General features: G+C 41.2%; 1 protein-coding gene across 2 annotated transcripts in view; it reads left to right on the top strand.

Annotated features, from left to right (window-relative positions):
• The window catches only part of RDM1 (RAD52 motif containing 1), a 257,044-nt gene that overhangs the window by 118,583 nt on the left and 117,861 nt on the right, over nucleotides 1–20,600 (top strand). For both annotated transcript variants that reach the window (XM_086923782.1, XM_086923783.1), the window contains exon 3: nucleotides 6,124–6,246. In XM_086923782.1, coding sequence (XP_086779908.1) covers nucleotides 6,124–6,246 — 123 coding nt within the window. The remainder of the gene's footprint in view (nucleotides 1–6,123; nucleotides 6,247–20,600) is intronic.

The raw sequence follows: 20,600 nt of genomic DNA, 5'->3' as shown, positions 1-20,600 counted from the left end.
AGAATATTTCTCAGATGATTAGAGTCTTCTGAGAAAGTAGTTATCAATCTGAATTTCCCTTCATCTAAGTTCAATTTTGTGTTCTTCGTTTGTTCTTTTAGAAGTTGTTCCCTAGGGATTCTCTCTACTCTTTTTAGAGTTTTTTCCAGGAGTGGTTGATTGTATCCCCTGGCCTGAAATCTCATTATGCTTTCTCTTGCGGCTTTTGCAAAGTCTGCCTCTCTTGAGCAATTTCTCTTTATTCTAAGAAGTTCTCCGTAGGGGATACTTCTGATTAGGGTCGGGGGATGACTGCTTCCGGCATGTAAAACTGAATTGCCGGCTGTTGTCTTCCTAAACAGTTCTGTCTCAATTTTTCCACCCGTCAAGCTCACTTTCAGATCTAGATAGTTCACAGTTGATAAGCTGATATCTGCGGTGAATTTCAGATTTAATTCATTCAAATTTAAGTATGCCACAAACTCTTCTGCTGAAGTCATTGACCCCTCCCATACTAGAAAAAGGTCATCAATGTACCTATACCAGACTTTAAGATTATCTCTCCATTTCTGGAATTCTGGGCTTTGGGCCACCTGCTCCTCCCACCAGCCTACGAATAAATTCGCGTAGCTGGGGGCGAAGCAGGTTCCCATCGCCGTCCCAGTGACCTGCCTGTACAGTTGTCCTTGAAATAAAAAAATGTTATTAAACAAACAAAATTCAATGAATTCAAGCAACATTTGGCTATGTTTGGCGAATTTCATTGGTCTCTTGTCAAGGTAATGTTTCATTGCCATTAGCCCCTGTTTGTGATCAATGCTTGTGTACAAGCTGGTAATGTCCATGGTTATCAGTATGCATGAAGTATTGCACTGTACCATTTCAACTGTACAGGCAGGTCATGGTCTCATGGTACCGTTATATTGACGATTTGTGTATAGTCTGGAATGGTCCAGTAGAGACTGCCTGGGAATATGTCAAAGTGTTAAATGATAACAACTGTAACCTCATTTTCACTGGTCATGTAAGTGTGAGTGAGGCGGTATATTTGGATCTAAAGATTGAAGTCGCGGACAATAACATTCGAACCTCCCTCTATAGGAAGCCCACAGCAGGGAATAGTACGCTACACGCGTCAAGTAATCATCCCCAGAAACTCATCAGAAGCATACCTTATGGTGAGCTTCTGCGGTTAAAGCGAAACTGTTCCACAAATGATGATTTTGAACTAGCAGCCCGGGAAAGTATCAATAGATTCGAGGCCAGGGGGTATAACAAGCAGATGTTATGTAATACCTTAGACAGAGTAAGGACACAACCCAGACAGACTCTGTTTGTTAAGAAACAAAAACCCACTAATGATGCAGATAAATTCAGGATGATAACACCATATTCCCAAGATTGTCAACAATTGAGGAACATCCTGAAAAGACATTGGCATATACTGCAGAAAGATAATATCATTGGGAATGACATCCCTGTAAATCCCTTGATTACTTTTAGAAGGGCACGTTCGCTGAGGGATACTTTGGTACATAGTCACCTGTCACCCATCCCCACACGTACAGGGAAATTGAGAGATGCAAAAGGGTTCTTCCCATGTGGTCGATGCAAGGCCTGTGCCAATAGCAAAAGGGTTCTTTCTTACGAACTCGTGGGTTGCAAAAAGAAAAAGAGGATCAATCAATTCCTTACCTGTACTTCCCCATTTGCAGTCTATTGCCTCCTCTGCCCTTGCGGGCTTAGATACATAGGCAGCACTATTAACCCCGTGAAATTGCGTATTCTAGAACATATGCGAGCCATAGTCAACAGAGATTTTACATACCCTGTCGCAAGACATTTTTCCATTAAACATAAGGGCGACAGGAATCTGTTACAATACTTCTGCTTGGATGCAATTTCTGAAAACATAAGGGGTGGGGATAAACTACAGAAACTTCGTAGGTTAGAATCCCGTTATATTATAGACTGCCAGACAAAGGCCCCCTTGGGACTCAACAGTGGGGAGGAACTTACTGTGCATTTAGGGAGCTAAGTGTCAATATTGCAGTATCCGAAGTGAGGACTATCTTGATGTTATCACAGCTTAAGGATTTTGGTTTCCACAATATGTGTTCTTCTGTGAATAAGTGTGCTTTAGGATGAATTAAGAGCTTTTTCACTATCATGGCACCACGTACTTGATAACTGTTTAGTACTCTTGGTAACCTCTGGATTATGGTTTTATATTTAGCAACCTTTTTTAATATTTTGATAATTATCATTCAACACTGTGTGGTATTGAATTTGAACAAGGGGTCAATGGAAATTCAAATGGCAACCTTCGAGTTGCCACAAGCCGATCCACGGCGAGATTACTGTCCATTGCCCTTTGTACTAAGGAGAGGGTTACCTGCCGATCCACGGCACAATTATGTTGCTAATTCCTCGTTATAAATATGAGGGTTTTATAAATGCTTTATTTGATACTAATAATCACAAATGAAATGTGACATTTAATCTCATGCATGCTAATACAGGGACTGTTTGTACTAGCAAGATGGCGCTCTTGCGTCAGTCCTCTCTCTACACCTACCAACACGTGTTGTTTGTAATGTTGAAATAAAATGGCGCCAGGTCGCGCATTACGGTGTAAACATTGAGGAAGGGAGCGTTGCTTCCGAAACGCGTCTGTGCGAGTAAAGACTGCTAAACAACGAGAATTCCCACGTGTGCTGTCTTTATTTTCCACCCGGGACCGGGAGGGAGAGAGCTTTTTTATATATATATATATATATATAATGGGTAGGGTTAGAAGTAGGTTTTTGTTTTGGGTACAAACTAAAAAGGTTCCAAAAACATCCAATTCGGCATTACTATACAAACACACTCTACATATATTAAGGTAAAGCCTTCTTTTCTCTCACCACAATTGCGTGTAAGGACATGGAGAGATCACGTCATCATAAAATACTGTCCACGTTCTGCAATACCATACACAGGGGAAAGGGAGAGCTGACTTCAACACGTCCGCTGCATTCGCGAAGCATTTGATGTCGCTTCCCAAGGAAATAATCAAACAAAGGATATGTACACGCTTGAAGCAACCAGACAACCCTTAAGTTATACCTACACAAAGCATTAAAACCGGCCCATTTCATCCAAAGATTTCAAGCGACATACAAACAGAAGCTAGTGGTTGGTAAAGACAATATTAAATATCAAAATGAATGGGCCTACAAATTTTTACTTTGAAAAAAGGTGGTTCTTCTGAGTCAAGGCTATAAATGGTTGCTACACTCATTATTGCAAATAGGCATAACAGTGTATATATGTGTATACTCTTTTAAAGTAGAGCTGTTTGCAAGCCTACTATATACACACAACTGGAGGACACATATTCTCTCAAAGACAAGTGGTTCACAACACCATTTTATGTTTTTATAGTAGCCTAGGGAGAATAAACATACTTTACGTCCTCCTGCACTATCACTGAATACCGCTACACAATCGATTAACATTATGTGAATCTAGAAGTGGTCTATGCTGCAAAACTAAATAGTTACTTACTTGTAACAATAGTTTTGTACCATAAACTCTTCTAGATTCACATAAGACCCTCACTCCTCCCCTGTGAAGGAGTAAAAAAAGTAGTAATATACATTTTTTTTAAAAAAGAGGACAAATAAGACGCATAACATAGTCCCCATATAAACACAGTACATAAGTACTGATAGGGACTAACAAATAGCAAAACGGCTGTACGTCTCCTCTTACAGTAGTAAGTAGTAGTAGTCGCTGGCTCAAAAATCTGTTTGAGCAGGGGATTGCAGGTTCTTGCACTTGTTTCTCTTGAGATGTGCTGATGCTGATGTTGGCAGGGGAGATAGCGGGGGTTTGGGATGTATCCTGGGCAGGGCGAGGTAGCTTTTTTGATTTGATAGTTGCCCTCTTAGAGGGTAGCTTTTGGAACATTACTGGGCTGACGGGGGGGGGGGGCAGGTTATTCTCGAGCTTATAGGGGATCTATCATCCAGACCCCCAGGGGTTGGTGATATTGACTGATTGCCCTCTAAGATATCTTCGCACTTGTTTATTAAGGTATCTATCCTATCGAGTATACAATTACTACCTGGGTGTTTTAGAGTCTTCCTAGCCCTTTTCCCTTTTGTTATTCGGCTAGCCTGGCTTCCCCCTACACCTTCCATGGTTTTCCTCTTCCCCATCTTGTATGCCCGGGGGCCGCTAATGCTAAAAGTGCACAAAGTTCTAGCATTAGATAAACGTGTATCCCCCCACAAAAAGTTTGCAGGCCAATAAAAAAAAATTAAAAGTGCTAATATTTACACCCCTGAGGCACAAAGAGTGCAAAAACATCAAAGGCAATGATCCAAGTCTACAATGCAGCTGGGCGTTAACAATTAATGTGGTAGTGAATAGGCAGTTATGCACAGTACCTTGCTCGGCGACGACCAAAGGCAGGATCAAAGGGGCGGGCTCCTAGGGGGGGCCCACCCTGCCTCTTCCTGCCAGTGATGGGCAAGGACGGGCCCCCCTTGGCCCAAGCGCCGTCCGCGCACGTCACGCGCTGTGGGGTCCGAGGCAGCACTATAAGCGTGATGGTGGCACCTCCCCCTCGTAAGCGGCGGCAGGGGGAAAACGGGAAGGAGGCCAGTTGCACCCTGGTTCTTGTGGTCCCACCAGGGTGGTGCACGTTTGCTGGTGGAAGGGACAGCAAGATGGTGGTGCTCCCTGGGACTACTGTCCCACCAGGGAGAGGTCAGGAAGCAGGAAGATACGGTCAAGGCAGCCCAAGCAAAGGTCCCAGCGGCTGTTAACACGCAACAGCGCAGCGGGGTGCGACGCAGTGCTATAAGCATGATGATGGCGCCTCCCCCTCGTTAGCGGAGAAAGCGGGAAAGAGGCCAGTTGCACCCTGGGAATTGTGATCCCACCAGGGTGATGCACGTTTGCTGGTGGAAGGGGCAGCAAGATGGTGGCGCTCCCTGAGACTACGGTCCACCAGGGAGAGGTCAGGAAGCAGGAAGATGCCCTCAAGGCTGCCCAAGCAAAGGTCCCAGCAGCTTTTTACCCACAACAGCATCCCGATCACGTTTTTAATAAGTAATGCATTTCCTCATCTTTATTGAAACCATATTTACATTACCCTAATTTTAATATCTAAAAACTCTCTATTGCTCTTAGTCCCTGATTACCTCCCTCAGATTTCCTTTCACTCTTTCTAATGCTACAAACCAAATTTCTTCCAGTCTAAATTAGAACTTTGAATCACTGAGGTGTATTGACATGGGATATTTCTCTGTGGGGTTCTTGAAGACTCTCAAATGTTCTTTCCATCGTTCTTTTAAAGAGCGAATGGGGGCGCCTTAGTACATTTTTAGACACACATATGTAATTATATATACAAAGAACTTAGTGTTACAACTCAGAAATTCTTTAATAGGATACTTTCTCTTTAGGTCCTCAACCTACATTCGCCCATTTTGAAATTCCACATCGTTCATTGTCATGAACCAACATTAGCTCCCACAACTCTTGATAAGTTTGCTGCCTCCTGTGTATTCAATGCCTTATAAAGACACACCGCTGAATTGTGTAGAAATACGTATTGTTCGGGCATGTCTTTATTTTTAATTTTATTACTTTGTCTCTAATTGCATGGACCAGACCGCGGGTCTTTTTCCGTGATGCACACAAAGTATTTACAGTATAAAGAAAAAAAAGTGCAGAGCCGAGAACCTATTCAGTACATTACCACAAGTACAGTACATTACCACAAGTACAGTACATAACAATTTTACAGACAGAAGCTGGAACATATTCAAGCAAAAAATTATCTGCAAAACAAGATATAATCTTAAAAGATCTTAAAAGATATATGCAGTATTTTGTGCATCGTAACAACTAGAAATCCTTTTTATTGTGAAATTTCAAGAAGCTTTTTTTAAGTTTTGAGAGGTCTGGTGTTTGGTCCTGCTGCTTGTAAATGTGCTATTGCCACTATTGCTAGAACTGCATCTTGGTTGGGTGTAGTGTGCAGGTTTACAAATGTCACAGTGTATTTGGCTGAACATTTTGTAGATTATTGCTAATGTAATTTAAAACTCTCTTGGTATGATACGTGTTGCTTTCATGAACCAGGTACGCCTTTGCACCAAGCAGAAGGGATACCAGCACCTTGGTTGTGGACTAAACAGCGTCAAGTGCCAAGATGTAGCCAATCACTATCTTGGCTTTAATGGATGGTCAAAGCGAATAATTATGGTAAGTAATTTTGTAAACTTTACAAATTTCTTCAGCTCGTAATTCTGTTTGGAACACAATTTCAGCCTTGCTTGCCTGTCCCAAATTCCTTTAATTTTTGTCAAGTAATTTCTTTTAAAACCGTAAGACATTAGTAAAGGCTTCTTAATGTGACACAATAAACATATTTGTGGGTGGATCTGAATGTTTTGTTTAGAATGAGCTGTCTCATACGGAGTACAAATTTAATGTTAAAGGCTGTAGCTACCATGTGGGGATTTAAGGGATTTCCTACCAAAGCAAGCCAAAAAACATAAGAATAGAGTACTTTTTTTTTTTTTTGTGTCCTCATCTTTCGCCCTTGGTGATCAACTAGTAGCGTGTGGAAAATAACCTTACTATCTCAGATAATCTGGAAGGAGCACCAGAGAGATCACCCTAATTGCCCCACAGTAAGCAGTGTCATAATCCACTTAAGCCACTTTAGAACAACCGTGTGGGACATATGCTGCGTTCATATACCCGATCCTGCACCCGTTCCAGCTTTGTAGGGTACAGTCAAATAGAGGGTAAGATACCAAGCAGCGTAATCATTGGACCTTGGGGAAAAAAAAAACCCCAAGATCAAACCAGAGTGTACTACCAATTTAGTAGCCTCCAGAAGTTTCGCTTATTTTTATTTCCTGATCTTAAAAGGTCCATCTTTGATACTTGTAGCCCTGATGTTTGCCAGTCCAGCAAGGTAGGAGATACGGGGTCCTTCCATCTCTTACATATTTCTCTCCTTGCCAACAACATACAAAAAAAATTAGATCTTTTGCGGGACCATGAAACTCTGGAGAAATACCAAAGATAACCAAGGCAGGACATAAAGTTAATTGGGATCCCTAAGAAGTAGATATTAAAGTAGTAACTGAGGTCCAAAACGGTGATAGGAGTGGGTAATCAAAAAACATGTGCAAGTCCGAAGCCTCTACCAGTCCTCATTTTGGACATGAAACTGGCGGACTATCCGAGAACTTCGATAAACGTTGGGGCGAGGAGTAGGCCCTGTGTAACGTAAACAAGTGGTTACGACGTAACCAAGATGGTTTTACAATACTCCACATGATCTTAAAAGAATGATACCACATATTTTCCACACTAATATCTGTCATATGTGTAGACCACAACTGCTCTGGTAGCTGGAACTCGCCCTCTACCTCATCTAGTATAAGATTATACCAGAAGGAGACCTCTTTGTTAAATGGAGACTTATCTGTTAGGAGAGACACCAATGTACTATCCCCTCCTAGCTGGAATCTGCCTGAAGTCTGTGAATGAGAATGTGCCCAACTTTGCATTTGAAGGTATTTAAACCTAGAGAGCCGAGACCCCACTTTTAGATTCAATACCTCCCATGGCAGTAGTGATTCCGCCAAAAAAATGTCTCCCCAAACTACCAAACCTGACTCGCGCAACGGTGCAGCGAGACTATCTAGCAGCCAGGTCGGGGAGCCAGGAGAGTTCCATAATGGAGCCTTACCTGAGTAGTAGTCTATTCTGATGGTGCCCCTCAGTTTGGCCCATGTTCTACATACGTCTCTAAGCACCTTCAGTTTTATTTTCTTAAAAAACTTGGGGTCCCCAAACTTAAATAAGAATAGAGTACTTTGAAGGCTTTTCTGATCTAGTTCATTGTCCAAAAGCAGTTGTGTTCTAGATAAAATAATTGCTCAAATTGGAAGAAGTTATCAGCAGTTTATGCAGTGGATAGGCAGATGTGTCCCTGCTCCGCCTCTCCTTCCCCTAACCTCCACCTACATCCGTGCACAATCAGCATTCCGGACTGGGTACTTCATAGGAACATCCCAGGCACTGGTGTAAGATTGTAGAACACAAACACGTTTGCAACTGGAGTTATGTCGTGAGCCTTTGTATGCACCACCACCTCAATAGTTATTGGTAGGATTGTCTCTGTTTTTAGTTTAACCTCTTAACTGCTAAGGCTTTTCCACCCCAGTGCTGACCCCTTTTCTTTTCGCTATTGAAGTACTTTGTGCATCATTTGGTTCTAAGGGTATCCCGGGGTCAGTAGATTCCATTGGAGGGGACCAAGAAAATAGCCATAGTATATCTAACATGTATGTATTAGGGGAAAATGTGGGGAAAGAGTGAACAAGAAACTGCAGTTTTTATTTCCTGAACATTACATCAATGAAAGGTTTCATACGCTAAAAACTATCTTCCCAGATTTCAAGAACAAGCAGAGATGTATCAAAAAAACAATTAGTTTTTCCTAATTTTGTGCGTTTAACTTATTTCCAGCTTGTGGTGGAAACTGATGAGAAATCCATAGGTGATGCCGGTACCTCTACATTTCTGAAAAGTAGACCAAATTCTGAATTCAGCAAGGGGCCATTTGTGTAGTTCCCTCAAGATTTTCTTAAAGAAACTGTTGAAAATATTTTAAATGAGGGACAAACAGCTATTTGTGACAACATTTTTATCTGGATCTTCTTGTCACAATGGCAGATTTACCAAAGCAATATATTGCTTTCGTTTGCTAGACCCTTTTTGGCCAAAATAAAACCAGTTTGGTCAAAGGCTGTGTTCCCCAGAAATTCCCTAAATCTTGATACCCCATGTAGATACGTTGTCTTGCTTTAGCCTCTCAGATAATACAGAATCTTTCACACGGTTGCTCAACACTCAGCGAAGCAGGAGACATAACACAATACAAACAACACCTTTAGAAAAGGGTTTTATTTTACAAAATGCAAGAACTCTCTCTATTAGAATAAGGCTTGGGGTTTTATTTTGCACAATGCTCTCTAACAGAAAGGCTTTCCCAGATGCCAAATGCAGAACATTCAAATACACAGAGATATATATATATATATATGTCTATATGCAAGCAATAGCAGTTAAATGCATGAATTATTCCATGAATAAACAAGCAGCAAAAAATATGAAATAAGCCTCAAGCAAATATACTGGATGTCCTGCAATAGATCATAAAGGTATATATAAATCAAGTGATTACTTTGGATGTACACCTCAACTCACTCACACGTCACAAAGAAAGCACCTCAAATGATCAGAGCCACCGGCCAAACATCACAATGGCAATAATCAAAGCTCAAGCACCTCAAATGACCACAACCACTGGAACCACGCATCATAATGGCACTAGTCAAACCTCAATACTTCACCTAGTGCAAACACTGCATCCTGGCCCACTCCTGACTGGGGGAATTAAACAGCTGTGGTCAAGAGCTCAGCAACCAGGGTTCATTCCCCAAAGTAGTTGCGTCCATCCCCGTTCGGATTCCAAACTCCTGGTTTCTAAGTCAAGAACCCTCAGCTTTATAATATCGAAAACACTATAGAAGGTTTGAGAGAGACTTCCCCCCCAGCGCCAGAGGAATCTTACCAGAACTGGCCAGGTTCCAAGCAAGCATTCTCTGGCTGGAAGGAGTTCCCACGTCCCCTTCTCCAATCTTGCATGTCCAGCCTTTATCTTGATGAAGCTCACAAAAACAATCCTTGAACGTGATTAACCCAAACAACTTGCAAGCGTTGCAGTGCATGCAGAAAAGCTAAAGCAAGGCAGATTCAGAAAACAAGATGACATGAGGCCATGTCAAAGCCAATAGTAAGAACTCCATAATACTCATCAATGTACAACACAATGCACATTTGTGCACAACTGCTTATAGACTCACATACTTCATCTCTGTGTCCTATAGCATCACATACTTCATATCTCAATGTACATCTCCGAGCACATTTGTGCTTCACTACACTTCGAGACCAAAAAGTACATTCCACACCTCTCTCCCCCTCTCATGCTTTCAAATGCACATCCCACACGTTCTGTTCTTGGCAAGGCTGTCCTACTCCACGATAGCTCTCACTGAAAGACAGCAAGATTACAAGAAATAAACTTTGAAGCGAAGCAAACATATGCAGGATGTTGTACATTCAGGCTAGGATAAAACAACACACTAAAGTCAATTAAAATAATGGTAGTCAAAGGTCATCACAGAGTGTCAGACCACAAGAGTGCCTCCAGCACTACATACGTACATTCAACCAATCAGAACACCACATGCACACCACACGTAATGATCACACGGTCCTCACATCGGACATCTGGACACATAAGAACCATACCACATTGGCTCTCCTGAGATAGAGAGCCATCTGAGTGCTTATCAAATGTGCACATGTGATTGATTTGCGATTAAGATGCTTTTTATTAATGTAGAGAACATTTTATTTTACCTCATGAACTGTATAAATTGACAGCCTAAACTTTATCAAGAGATTTTGAGCAGACGCATTCTGTCCAGGCTCCCCGGGTCGCAGCATTTAAACCAACTTGTTCCTATTTTGCCAAACTCCTCTTGTCTTTTCATTTATTTAAGGTAAATTCATATTTGAGCTACAGGGTGCTTAGAGCGTTTGGTCCTGGTGTCACAGCACCTGCTGCACCATTAAAGTTATGACCCTAGTGCCTGCTATACAACTGCACTTATGACTGCTTGTTTAGTAGTAACATGTAGCAATAATCTGTGTTTAGAGGGGTCCCAAGAGCTTTTGACAACGGTTCCACTGCACCTTTCAAATCATGCCACTTAACTACAAGATACCTGTAATTGTGACTGCCTGTTTAGTCGTAAAAATAGCTGCATTAGCTGTTTAGAGGACTTATGCCAACTTTTGGCCCCGGTGCCACTGCAGCTGCTTCACCATTTCAATCATGACACTGTTGCCTGCAAGGTAACTGAACTTGTGAAGGCTTGTCTAGGAGTAAAATATAGCAATGTTTGGGTGTTCCTAGAGCTTTGGACCCCGGTGTCACTGCACCATTGAAATTGTGATCCTAGTGCGTGCAAGGTAACTGCACTTGTGACTATTTGGTGTTTAGAGGAGCTCTGATAACTTTTGATCCTGGTGCCTCTTCACCTGCTGCACCATTCAAATCATTCCCATAGAGCCTGCAATATAATTGCACTTCTGACTGCCTGTTCAGTTGTAAAATATAGCAATAATAATTCTTTAGTATGTGCTTAGAGCTTTTGGTCCCATTGCCACTGCACCTGCTGCACCATTGTAATCATGACCCTAGTGCCTGCTAGATTACTGCACTTGTGACTCTGTTTAGTAGTAAAATGTAACAATCTGTGTTAACTGGGGTCCCTAAGCTTTTGGCACCGGTGCCACTGCACCTGCTGCACCATTTATATCAAGCCTCTTTTAACTGCAAGGTAACTGCAATTGAGACTGCCTGTTTAGTAGTAAAATACATAAATATTGGGTGTTTATAGGGAAAGATAACAAAATGTAAACAGTAAACGGTATGCAGCGTAAGAAAGAAAAGTTCGAACCACCTAGGCATATAGGAATGAGTAGTTAGGCCACGGGAAACTGATAAGAGAGACACAGAAGGGAGAACAGACTGCAACCACCAGCAACGGAGGAAAGTAAACTGGCAAGCATACTGACCAATAAAAACTGAAGGCCAGATGCAAGTCCCTTTTAAGATTTATTAAAAACAATAGATTTCACAAGCACAACGCAAGTGCTGTGTAGGCGAAACCTAAAAGTTGGATCCTCAGACCCACCCTTCCGTACACTCCCGGACCACTAGATACTACAGAAGGACTGCCCTGCTGCAAGAAGGATTAGCCTGCTGCTTGAGGTTTTCCCTACTTGCTGAGAAGGAAGGCTTGACCTACTGCCTTCATCCAATGTCGACTGACGCGTTCTGTGCTATAGGGACACGACAAGCTCCAGAGGCTTCCTTTCACCTGTTGCCTGGACCTCCAGAGCCCTGCTAGCCTCTGCAGAAGTGAGTCCCTGATACCCAATAGATGCTGCCCCCAGCCCTGAAGCCTTGGCTGGCATTGGAGTGCACTCCGAGAAATCCTGACGTGACTGGCAATGCAAATCTCCAGTTCTGGTTCTGGAAGGCCGGGAGCACTGCCGGGAGGCCATCAGTGCTCCCGGCCTTCCAGAACTGGACAGCAAGCTAGGGCTGCTGCAGACCAGAGACATGTTTCTGACCTCCTGCTGCTGAGCCAAACTTGAGCAGTGGAAGGCAGAACAATGGCTATCCTGTCACAGGGAGGTGTGACCATCTCCCAAGCAGGGTTTAGTGTATTGGAGCAGGACAGGGGCACTTGCCAGCACCACTGAGACTGCTTGAAGGGCACACTTGGTGCCCTCCTTGCATACTCCAGTTCAAACCAGTTCCGGAAGCCGTTGGCTCCCGCTCTAAACTGGGAAAAGAGATTTGATTCCAATTCACCTTCAAGCGTCTGGACTCTCTGACCGCATCAGATTGACCGAGTCGCACTGACCACATCGAGCTTCGCTTTAGGAACTGAGACTGCAACCGGTAAGATTCCGACAGCTCCAGGTCTCATCGTCCTGCAAGTCCACTGCATCGTGAGTGTCCGTGCTTCATACCGGTTTCTCTCAGGACCTGTGGACATCCAATCACCTGAAGGAATCTCCCTTGGAGAGAAGGAGTCACTCCCCTGCATCTGCAGGCACCGCAACTTAGCTGACTCGTTTGCTGATCCTAGACCAGACACTTAATACAATTAAGAATGATCCAGAGGAGAGATCAAGTTCAGCAAACATGGGTACTAAGATATGTACAACTACCAGGAGATCAATCTAAGATTTGGGTATGCATATTTTACAAGGCCTTAGGCTGGAAAATATACCTTGAATTCAAAACGGCACAGGCTGAAAACTCTTCGCACTTTTGATGGACTACCGTCTATTTCGTCGAACGCTGTTCTTTCCTCTAAAAGGCCCCAGAATTAACTGTGTCTTTGAAGGTTTTTTACTAAAATATATAATCCTCCGCTATTCATATTTTTAGATCATCGGGTCTAAATGAGGTGGTCCGCCCCGGCTGGTCTCTTACATCCATTGTGTGCGACAATCATCGACCTCTAGGGAAGAAAAACGTTGAAGCCTGAAATACGCTTGAACTGTAAGTGTTTTATTAGGGTAGCGAACGTGAGACCAGGATGTTGACTAACTAAGGATAGCTCTGTTGTTGTGTACCATCCTGAATAAGCGTCCACATGTATATTCTCAGGTGTATGTTTTGCTGCATCAACAGCTGGAAGGTGTGTTAAGAAAGCAGCTTATCCTGCAGGGCCCGTAGGTAAGACCCATCTGAGTTAGAATCCGTTGTTGTATTCTCCAACTATACGAATCTCTCAAACTTAACATAAAAAATGTTGTCTCCCTGTCCTATGACAGAGTCCCCCTGAACCAGCATTATTATTGTTCGACGAAATAGATGGTAGTCCATCAAAAGTGCGAAGAGTTTTCAGCCTGTGCCGTTTTGAATTCAAGTTATATTTTCTAGCCTAAGGCCTTGTAAAATATGCATACCCAAATCTTAGATAGATCTCCGGGTAGTTATACATATCTTAGTACCCATGTTTGCCGAACTTGATCTCCCCTCTGGATCATTCTTAATTGTATTAAGTGTCTGGTCTAGATCTCTTTCTAATTTTCCTTTGTCGGATGAATGCATTCTTGTTTTATTTTTGGGATTCCATGTGTTCAAGACCCGATTGGGCTTGTTATGTATCAGAAAAGGCATCGGTTATGAAATGCCTTGAATCAGAGTTTGTCATGCACTGCTTTGAGTTCGCTTAAATGCTCTCTGTGAATTGAACTTTATCTACAGACAATACGATGGCAAATAGGATTATGATGAAGTAATGTGATATGACTTTGTATATAAATAGCATGATATGTATACAATAGTGCCATCTTGTTTGAAAAACTAAAAGCAAAATGAAAATGCAATTGTATAATACGAGTCTAAAATATGTTTCTTTCTGTTCATCACAGAGTTATCACGGCTGCAAAAATTGTTGCCTCTGTTGTGCCCCCCCTTCGTGTACATGCCCTGATGAAGGTGCCGGCGTATATCGGGCTTGGCACCGAAACGCGCCTTGGCGTGGTGAACATCTGTTCTACTAATAATACCATATCTCCCCCCAGCAAGTTGCTGGAAGGATACTGCAGGACTACCTCAGTGTATCTGTCTGCGATAGGTTGTGAGGTTCTTGGATTGTGTGAATGTGGATGGATGAATCGAATGTGTGAATATGACTTATTGGAATGAGTCTGTACATATGAATGAAAGATGAGAGGGTGCCCAGGGGCTGTGTAACTTTTCTAGTTGTAAGTGTAGTATTGTGTTAGGTATATATTTAAACGATGATGTCTTTGAACACTTTTTTTATCACTTTGTTATTGAAAAATTAAAATAAAATATATTTACTCTGAAGTTGTGTCAAAAATGTAATGTGTAGTTCGTGACAAGTGAGCTCGAAGTTGTGCATGCTATTTTCATAGGACTCTTTATAAGCCTTTAAATTGAAACAAATAGGGCAGATTTTCGTTTTCTGTTTTGGAAAAACCTTAAGGTTGACAACAAGGAAAGCTTTATTAACCATTACTCACAAACAAAGATGGAGGAAAGAAGCTTCATTAGTTGTGGCTATTTACGCAATTTTTATGTAAAAAAGTATTCTCCGTAACCGATAACTCCAAACCCATTTTTTGTATGAATTGGTGGAACGTCACTGTTTATATTAAAAAAAAGTTTTGTTTATATGAAAAACGATGTACTTTAATCTTCATGTTAAATGCATCTGACTGATATAGGCATAATGCCATTACAGGTTTACCGAATTATAAGGGAACTGTTTTATTCAGCTAATTATGCGTTCCCAATCTTCATGGCTATTCAGTCCCGATCTGACACTGTTAAACCTTGACATAAAGTATTGTTCACGTTTTTTGCGTTTTTGGTTTATGTCTCCACCTCTGGCATTCATGGTGACTGCTTCTAAACAAAACCATTGTAACTCATTAATGTTGTGGCCCAATGCTTGCCAATGGTCAGTCAATGGGGCACCTTACTTGTTGGTCCTTATCGCTGATTTGTGCTCATTCATGCGAATAAGTACCTCGCGTGACGTCAGCGGATCATATAGATGACGTTTTTTGAGCGTCATTTTATGAAGCTTTTGATTTCTGCAAAGTTATTCTTATTTTTGATAGAATTACCCTTGATTATGTCCTTGCAATTGGCACACCCTGAGCAAGCAAAGGTGCCAGTTGGTAAGGGTGCTTTGTTTATACTTTGTTGGGTAGAATTACTGATGTTTCTATATGTGTGCACTATGTTGTTTCGAATCGTGCGGTTTCTTCGATAGGAAAACATAGGTTTAGGAAGGTTTTTTTGTTGTCTGTCATTGATGAGGTGCCAGTTAATAATGTTTTTTAGTTTGTTGCTTACTGAGTTGTAGTTGGTGACAAAGACAAGCGGTTGAGAATCAGTGTCTGATTTATGTTTGCCACTGAGCAAACTGTTTCTATCATAGTATTTTGCCCGTTTGTATGCATGCCTTATCATACGTTTGGGGTATCCTCTATCTATGAATTTTTGTTGCAGAAAACTCGCATGTTTGTCAAAGTCTTGGGTCGTTGTGCAGTTGCGTTTTAATCGCAGATACTGACCGAAAGGAATATTATTAGTTTGACATGGAGGATGATTGCTGGTGAAATGGAGCATAGTGTTTTTGTCAGTGGGTTTTGTAAAAAGCTCTACATTGATGTATCCATTGACATGTTTAATGATTAAATCCAGGAATTCACATTGTTGTCTATCGGTGTGAGAGGTGAAGTTGAGATTTACATCGCCTAGATTTAGCCAACTGATAAATTCATCTAGCGTCTCTGATGTACCCGTCCAGATAAAGAAAACATCATCGATGTAACGGGACCATTCAGTAATGTTCTCAAAAAAAGGTCCTAGGCCATTGAAAATATGGTGTTCTTCAAACCTAGAGACATAAAGGCAGGCCAGGCTGGGAGCACAAGTTGCTCCCATGCTGGTACCTTTAGTCTGTTTATATAAATCCTTGTTGAATAGAAAGATGTTATTCTTAAGCACCATGGATACGCAATCTATGATAAAAGTTTTGTGGGCATTGAGGTCTCTTTCTTCTGCACTTAACAAGGATTTAATCATTTCAATCGTGGCGTCCTGTGGAATGTTAGCATAAAGCGCCTCGATATCCAATGTTACCAAGACTTGAGTTTCGGGGTTGAATTCAAGGCCTTCCAACGTTTATATGATGGCTGTTGTGTCTTTTATATATGCTTTTTTAGTTACTGCAGGAGGCTTTAAAAATACATGTACATACTTGCTTAAGGGCTCAGTGAGGGAACCTATGCTGGAGACAATCGGTCGCATGGGAGGATTGACACTGTTCTTATGGACCTTAGGCAGTCTGTATAGAGCTGGGACAGTAGGATTGGTATTATTTAGAAAGATGAATTCTTCTTCACAGATGACGTCATCTTCTTTAGCTTGTACCAGGAGGGTTTGAATTGTTGTTTTTAAGTGGGCCTATTCACTGAAATTGGATGATTTGTAATGTTCCCTATTATTTAGTAGAGAGTACATTCTGTTGTAGTCTAGAGTATCCATAACTACAATACCACCGCCTTTATCGGCTGGTTTGATTATTAAGTTGGTATTGTTCTGTAGTGCTTGGAGAGCGGCTTTTTCTTCTCTAGTGAGATTGTGCTTTGTCCATTGTTTGTTTTAACAAGTCATCTACACTTTTGTCAACACTGCGTTTAAAGGCTTCAATATCCTTTGGAACCATATTAATATTGGGAGTCCAGGTTGATTTATTTTTCAGTCCAGATTTGTTAGCTCTAATGTGCCTTTCTTTGCCTTCAAAGAAGATCGCCAAGCGGATCTTCCTGAAGAAACTCTGAAGGTCTCTTTCAAGAGAATATCTGTCTATTGTAGCAGAGACAGCAAAGCCTAAACCTTTCTCAAAAGGGTAATTTCACTATCTGTCAGTGCATATTTGGACAGGTTAATGGTGGGTGCTTTCTTAGAGTTCGCTAATCCCAATTTTTCTGGCTCCTCGTATGAGGACGTCGAAGGAATTGGGGAGTTTGATTGTAATTGCCCGACCCCTTCCTTTCCCTCGCTGTTGGCCAAAATTTTGTTGCTGTGAATCTAAAAAAGAAAACCCTTCTTTGTTGGGACCTGCAGGTGTTTCCTTTGAGTTTCTGCCCTCATCTTGACACTCTGCTTCTGAATCTGAGCTGGTATATGAAGTATCGAAAAACCTAACTCTCTTTCTAGGATTGTTGCGTGGTTGGTAACGAGGTTGGTTTTGCCATTGTCTGCGCGGTTGATATGTGTCCCTAGGTCTATCATAAAAATCTTGTTGGAGAAAAGGATAAACATATTCTAGTTTGTAATTTTGGATATCCTTAAACAATTTATTAGTTTTCTTATTGGTTAAGTAATCACTGTAGCCTGTTACATCTTTTTGGATTTCCTCTAGTTTTTGTTTGGCATCCAATAGTGCCGTATTATCCATGAATGTAGCTTCCATGATCCTCAATGTCTTAAGTTCTATGACTAAAATTTCGAATGCTGTCTCAATTATTAGAAGCATCCAGTCGCGGCTACAGCGATTAGCAATGAGTGTCCAATTCTCCATAAATTTCCTATTTTCTATAAGGACACCTGGTTCGTTCACAACTTGCAAACCTTTTGGTATTATCCCTTGCTTACAGTATTGAACTAAAAAGTCGGCGTGTAATTCTGCTCGTACTACCTTTTTCTTAAGATTCCATAGTGCACACCACTGTTCTTCGTCCGTATTATCTAAGCGTACGCTTGATAGATTTTTAGATGAAGTTCCATTAATGATCCTGTTAAATTGATTTTCAGAGTAGGTAAGTGTTTTAATACCTTCCATTATGTAGTAGTATGACCAATGAATCTGGTCAGAAGCACTGAATGTGTGCACAAAGGCAGACGCCTCCTCAGCTAACAAGCTGGGTAAGTCACGGAGAAAGTATAGGAGGCCCCCTAATATGAGGTCTGGGACCAGGGGAATGAGAAAAAGAGTTACAATGTCCCTAAAGTCAAAGATGCCCGTGAAAATGATCACCTGGGACTTAGTACCCACTACGCTTAGTTTAATTTATAGGCGCAACCACCAAGTACATATAAAGATGCTATCTAAATCACAACAATTCAGGTATGTATCAATCCTAGACTGGAAAACGGCATGCAGTTATGACAATCATTCAGAGACAATTTCATGTGTATATGTGACAGGTTCAAGCAATACAACAAAAATAATTGAAAAATTGAGCATCTTTTATAACGATCCCGAACTCAGAATGAATATCTGAGTGAGAGACTTTTATATTGTTTGAGGTAAGAGACTCTTACCTTACAGATTGGGCCATAGTTAATGCCAACTACAATGGGTACTACAACTCTTTGGTACTTTATTTATTGAATTTTTCAAATAATTCTGAATCCCACAAGATTATTGGCACAACCACCATTACTGAGTACTGTTTATTAAGATTCCACTGAATACTTAATACTGGCATGCACGAGAAATGTTATTTATAGGATGCCTACACTTTAGAAATGTCTGATTTGTATAAATGTCAAGAGTAGCAATGTGTAGTAGTAGGATTTAGACGCTATAGCCCAAGGTGATAAATATTATTCCCTTTATAGTCTGTGACAGTTAGATACATTGGACAAATGCTCAAAGGCACTGTGTGTATGTTCAATTGCTATCCAGTAATTTTGTGTTTCTTTATAGAAACTGTCCTGAAGAAGGTTTTGAACCGAAACGCTGCGTCGACTTGTGTTCTCAAGAACATTTTTAACGTATTGTGCTATATATTGTATTTGTCCAGAAGGGTAATAAATTTATGCTCAATTTTTTAATTATTTTTGTTGTATTGCTTGAACCTGTCTCAAATACACATGAAATTGTCTCTGAATGATTGTCATAACTGCATGCCGTTTTCCAGTCTAGGATTGATACATACCTGAATTGTTGTGATTTAGATAGCATCTTTATATGTACTTGGAGGTTGCGCCTATAAATTAAATTAAGCGTAGTGGGTACTAAGTCCCGGGTGATCATTTTCACAGGCATATTTGACTTTAGGGACATTGTAACTCTTGTTCTTAGATACTCACCATGGGTGGTTCCTGGGGTCAGGCTCTTCTACGTCTACTGATTCCACTCTGGTCTTGAGTCGTGGTTTGCATTCCACTATTTTAATATAGGGTTTGGTCTCCCCCTGGAGTCCATTGTGTATTGGTGCTACTTACCTGTTTTATTTTAAAAGTATCATGTGCATTGTGTTTATATTTCCGGGTAGGAGATATGGTTATGTGTTAGTGAGTGCTTTATAATAAATACTTATTTTTATAAATACACAGTGTGGTTCTTTTTCACTTAAGCCTGACTGCTCTTGCCAAGCTACCAAGGGGGTGATCAAGGGTTATTTTAGCTGTGTGACTACCTTACCCTGATTATAGAGAGGGTCCCTACTGCTAACTAGAGACCCAATTTCTAACAAGGCTCCTTGCCAATATCACTAAAACCGATCACTTCCTCGACGCTCCAACCCTCAAGCTTAATCTAATGACGGTAATTCTAATTTTAGACTCTCCTACTTGCATCCCTTCTTGCTTCGATGGTTTCTTGTTCATATAAAATGTTTGGATACTTGTGTTATCTGTTTGTTACATTAAAGCACACTGATGCCTCTCTGTAATGATGCTCTATAGAAATATGTCAAATAAAAAAAAACATTCTCATGGATACTACTAACCTTATTTTCCTCACCTAGTAAGTATCCTCTGGTGCCAGACTTGAAACGGAGACTCAAAAAACAGTGCTTCAGTGTCACTCTGCACCCATTTCATTCCAATCCAGAAGTAACGAGTGGAGCCACATATATCAAGCTCTTTCTTATGCGCATTGAGATGTGGATTTAGAGCTCGGCTCCTTTTCCTCATACTGTGAAGAGATGTATTTCTCTTAAATCCTTCCAGAGTACACGGGAACACATCCTTCATAGGATTCCAGGGATTAAACCTTGTAAGGACTGTTGCAAATTGATGTCTGTGAAAGTGTCCCTCAAGGTGTGCCTCTGTTGTATGGGTTTTGTGCAAAGTCAAGACCTGCGACAATTGCGCCCAGATGAATCCAGAATCCATCCGAGAGTGAAATTAAATTCAATGTGGCGAAATATTACAAAACTTTATGCTGGTCATATTTCAAGTCAAAGTTAGAGAATTAGTCCAAGTACTACTCAGCCCTTCATGCCACTCTCCTCTCCAGAAAAGGCGCAAGGACGTTACCATGCCTCCAGATCTCTCTCCTATTCCACTTAGGTGCTAATTTCAACCTGGTCCCAATGCACCACAAGTTTCTGGGTCTGTTATCTAAAATGCAGCAGATTGAATTATTTAGAGA

This window comes from Lissotriton vulgaris, chromosome 5, assembly GCF_964263255.1.
Source record: "Lissotriton vulgaris chromosome 5, aLisVul1.2, whole genome shotgun sequence".
NCBI lineage: Eukaryota > Metazoa > Chordata > Amphibia > Caudata > Salamandridae > Lissotriton > Lissotriton vulgaris.
The sequence above is the reverse complement of the archived record's forward strand: the minus strand, read 5'-3'. Positions and strand labels throughout refer to the sequence as shown.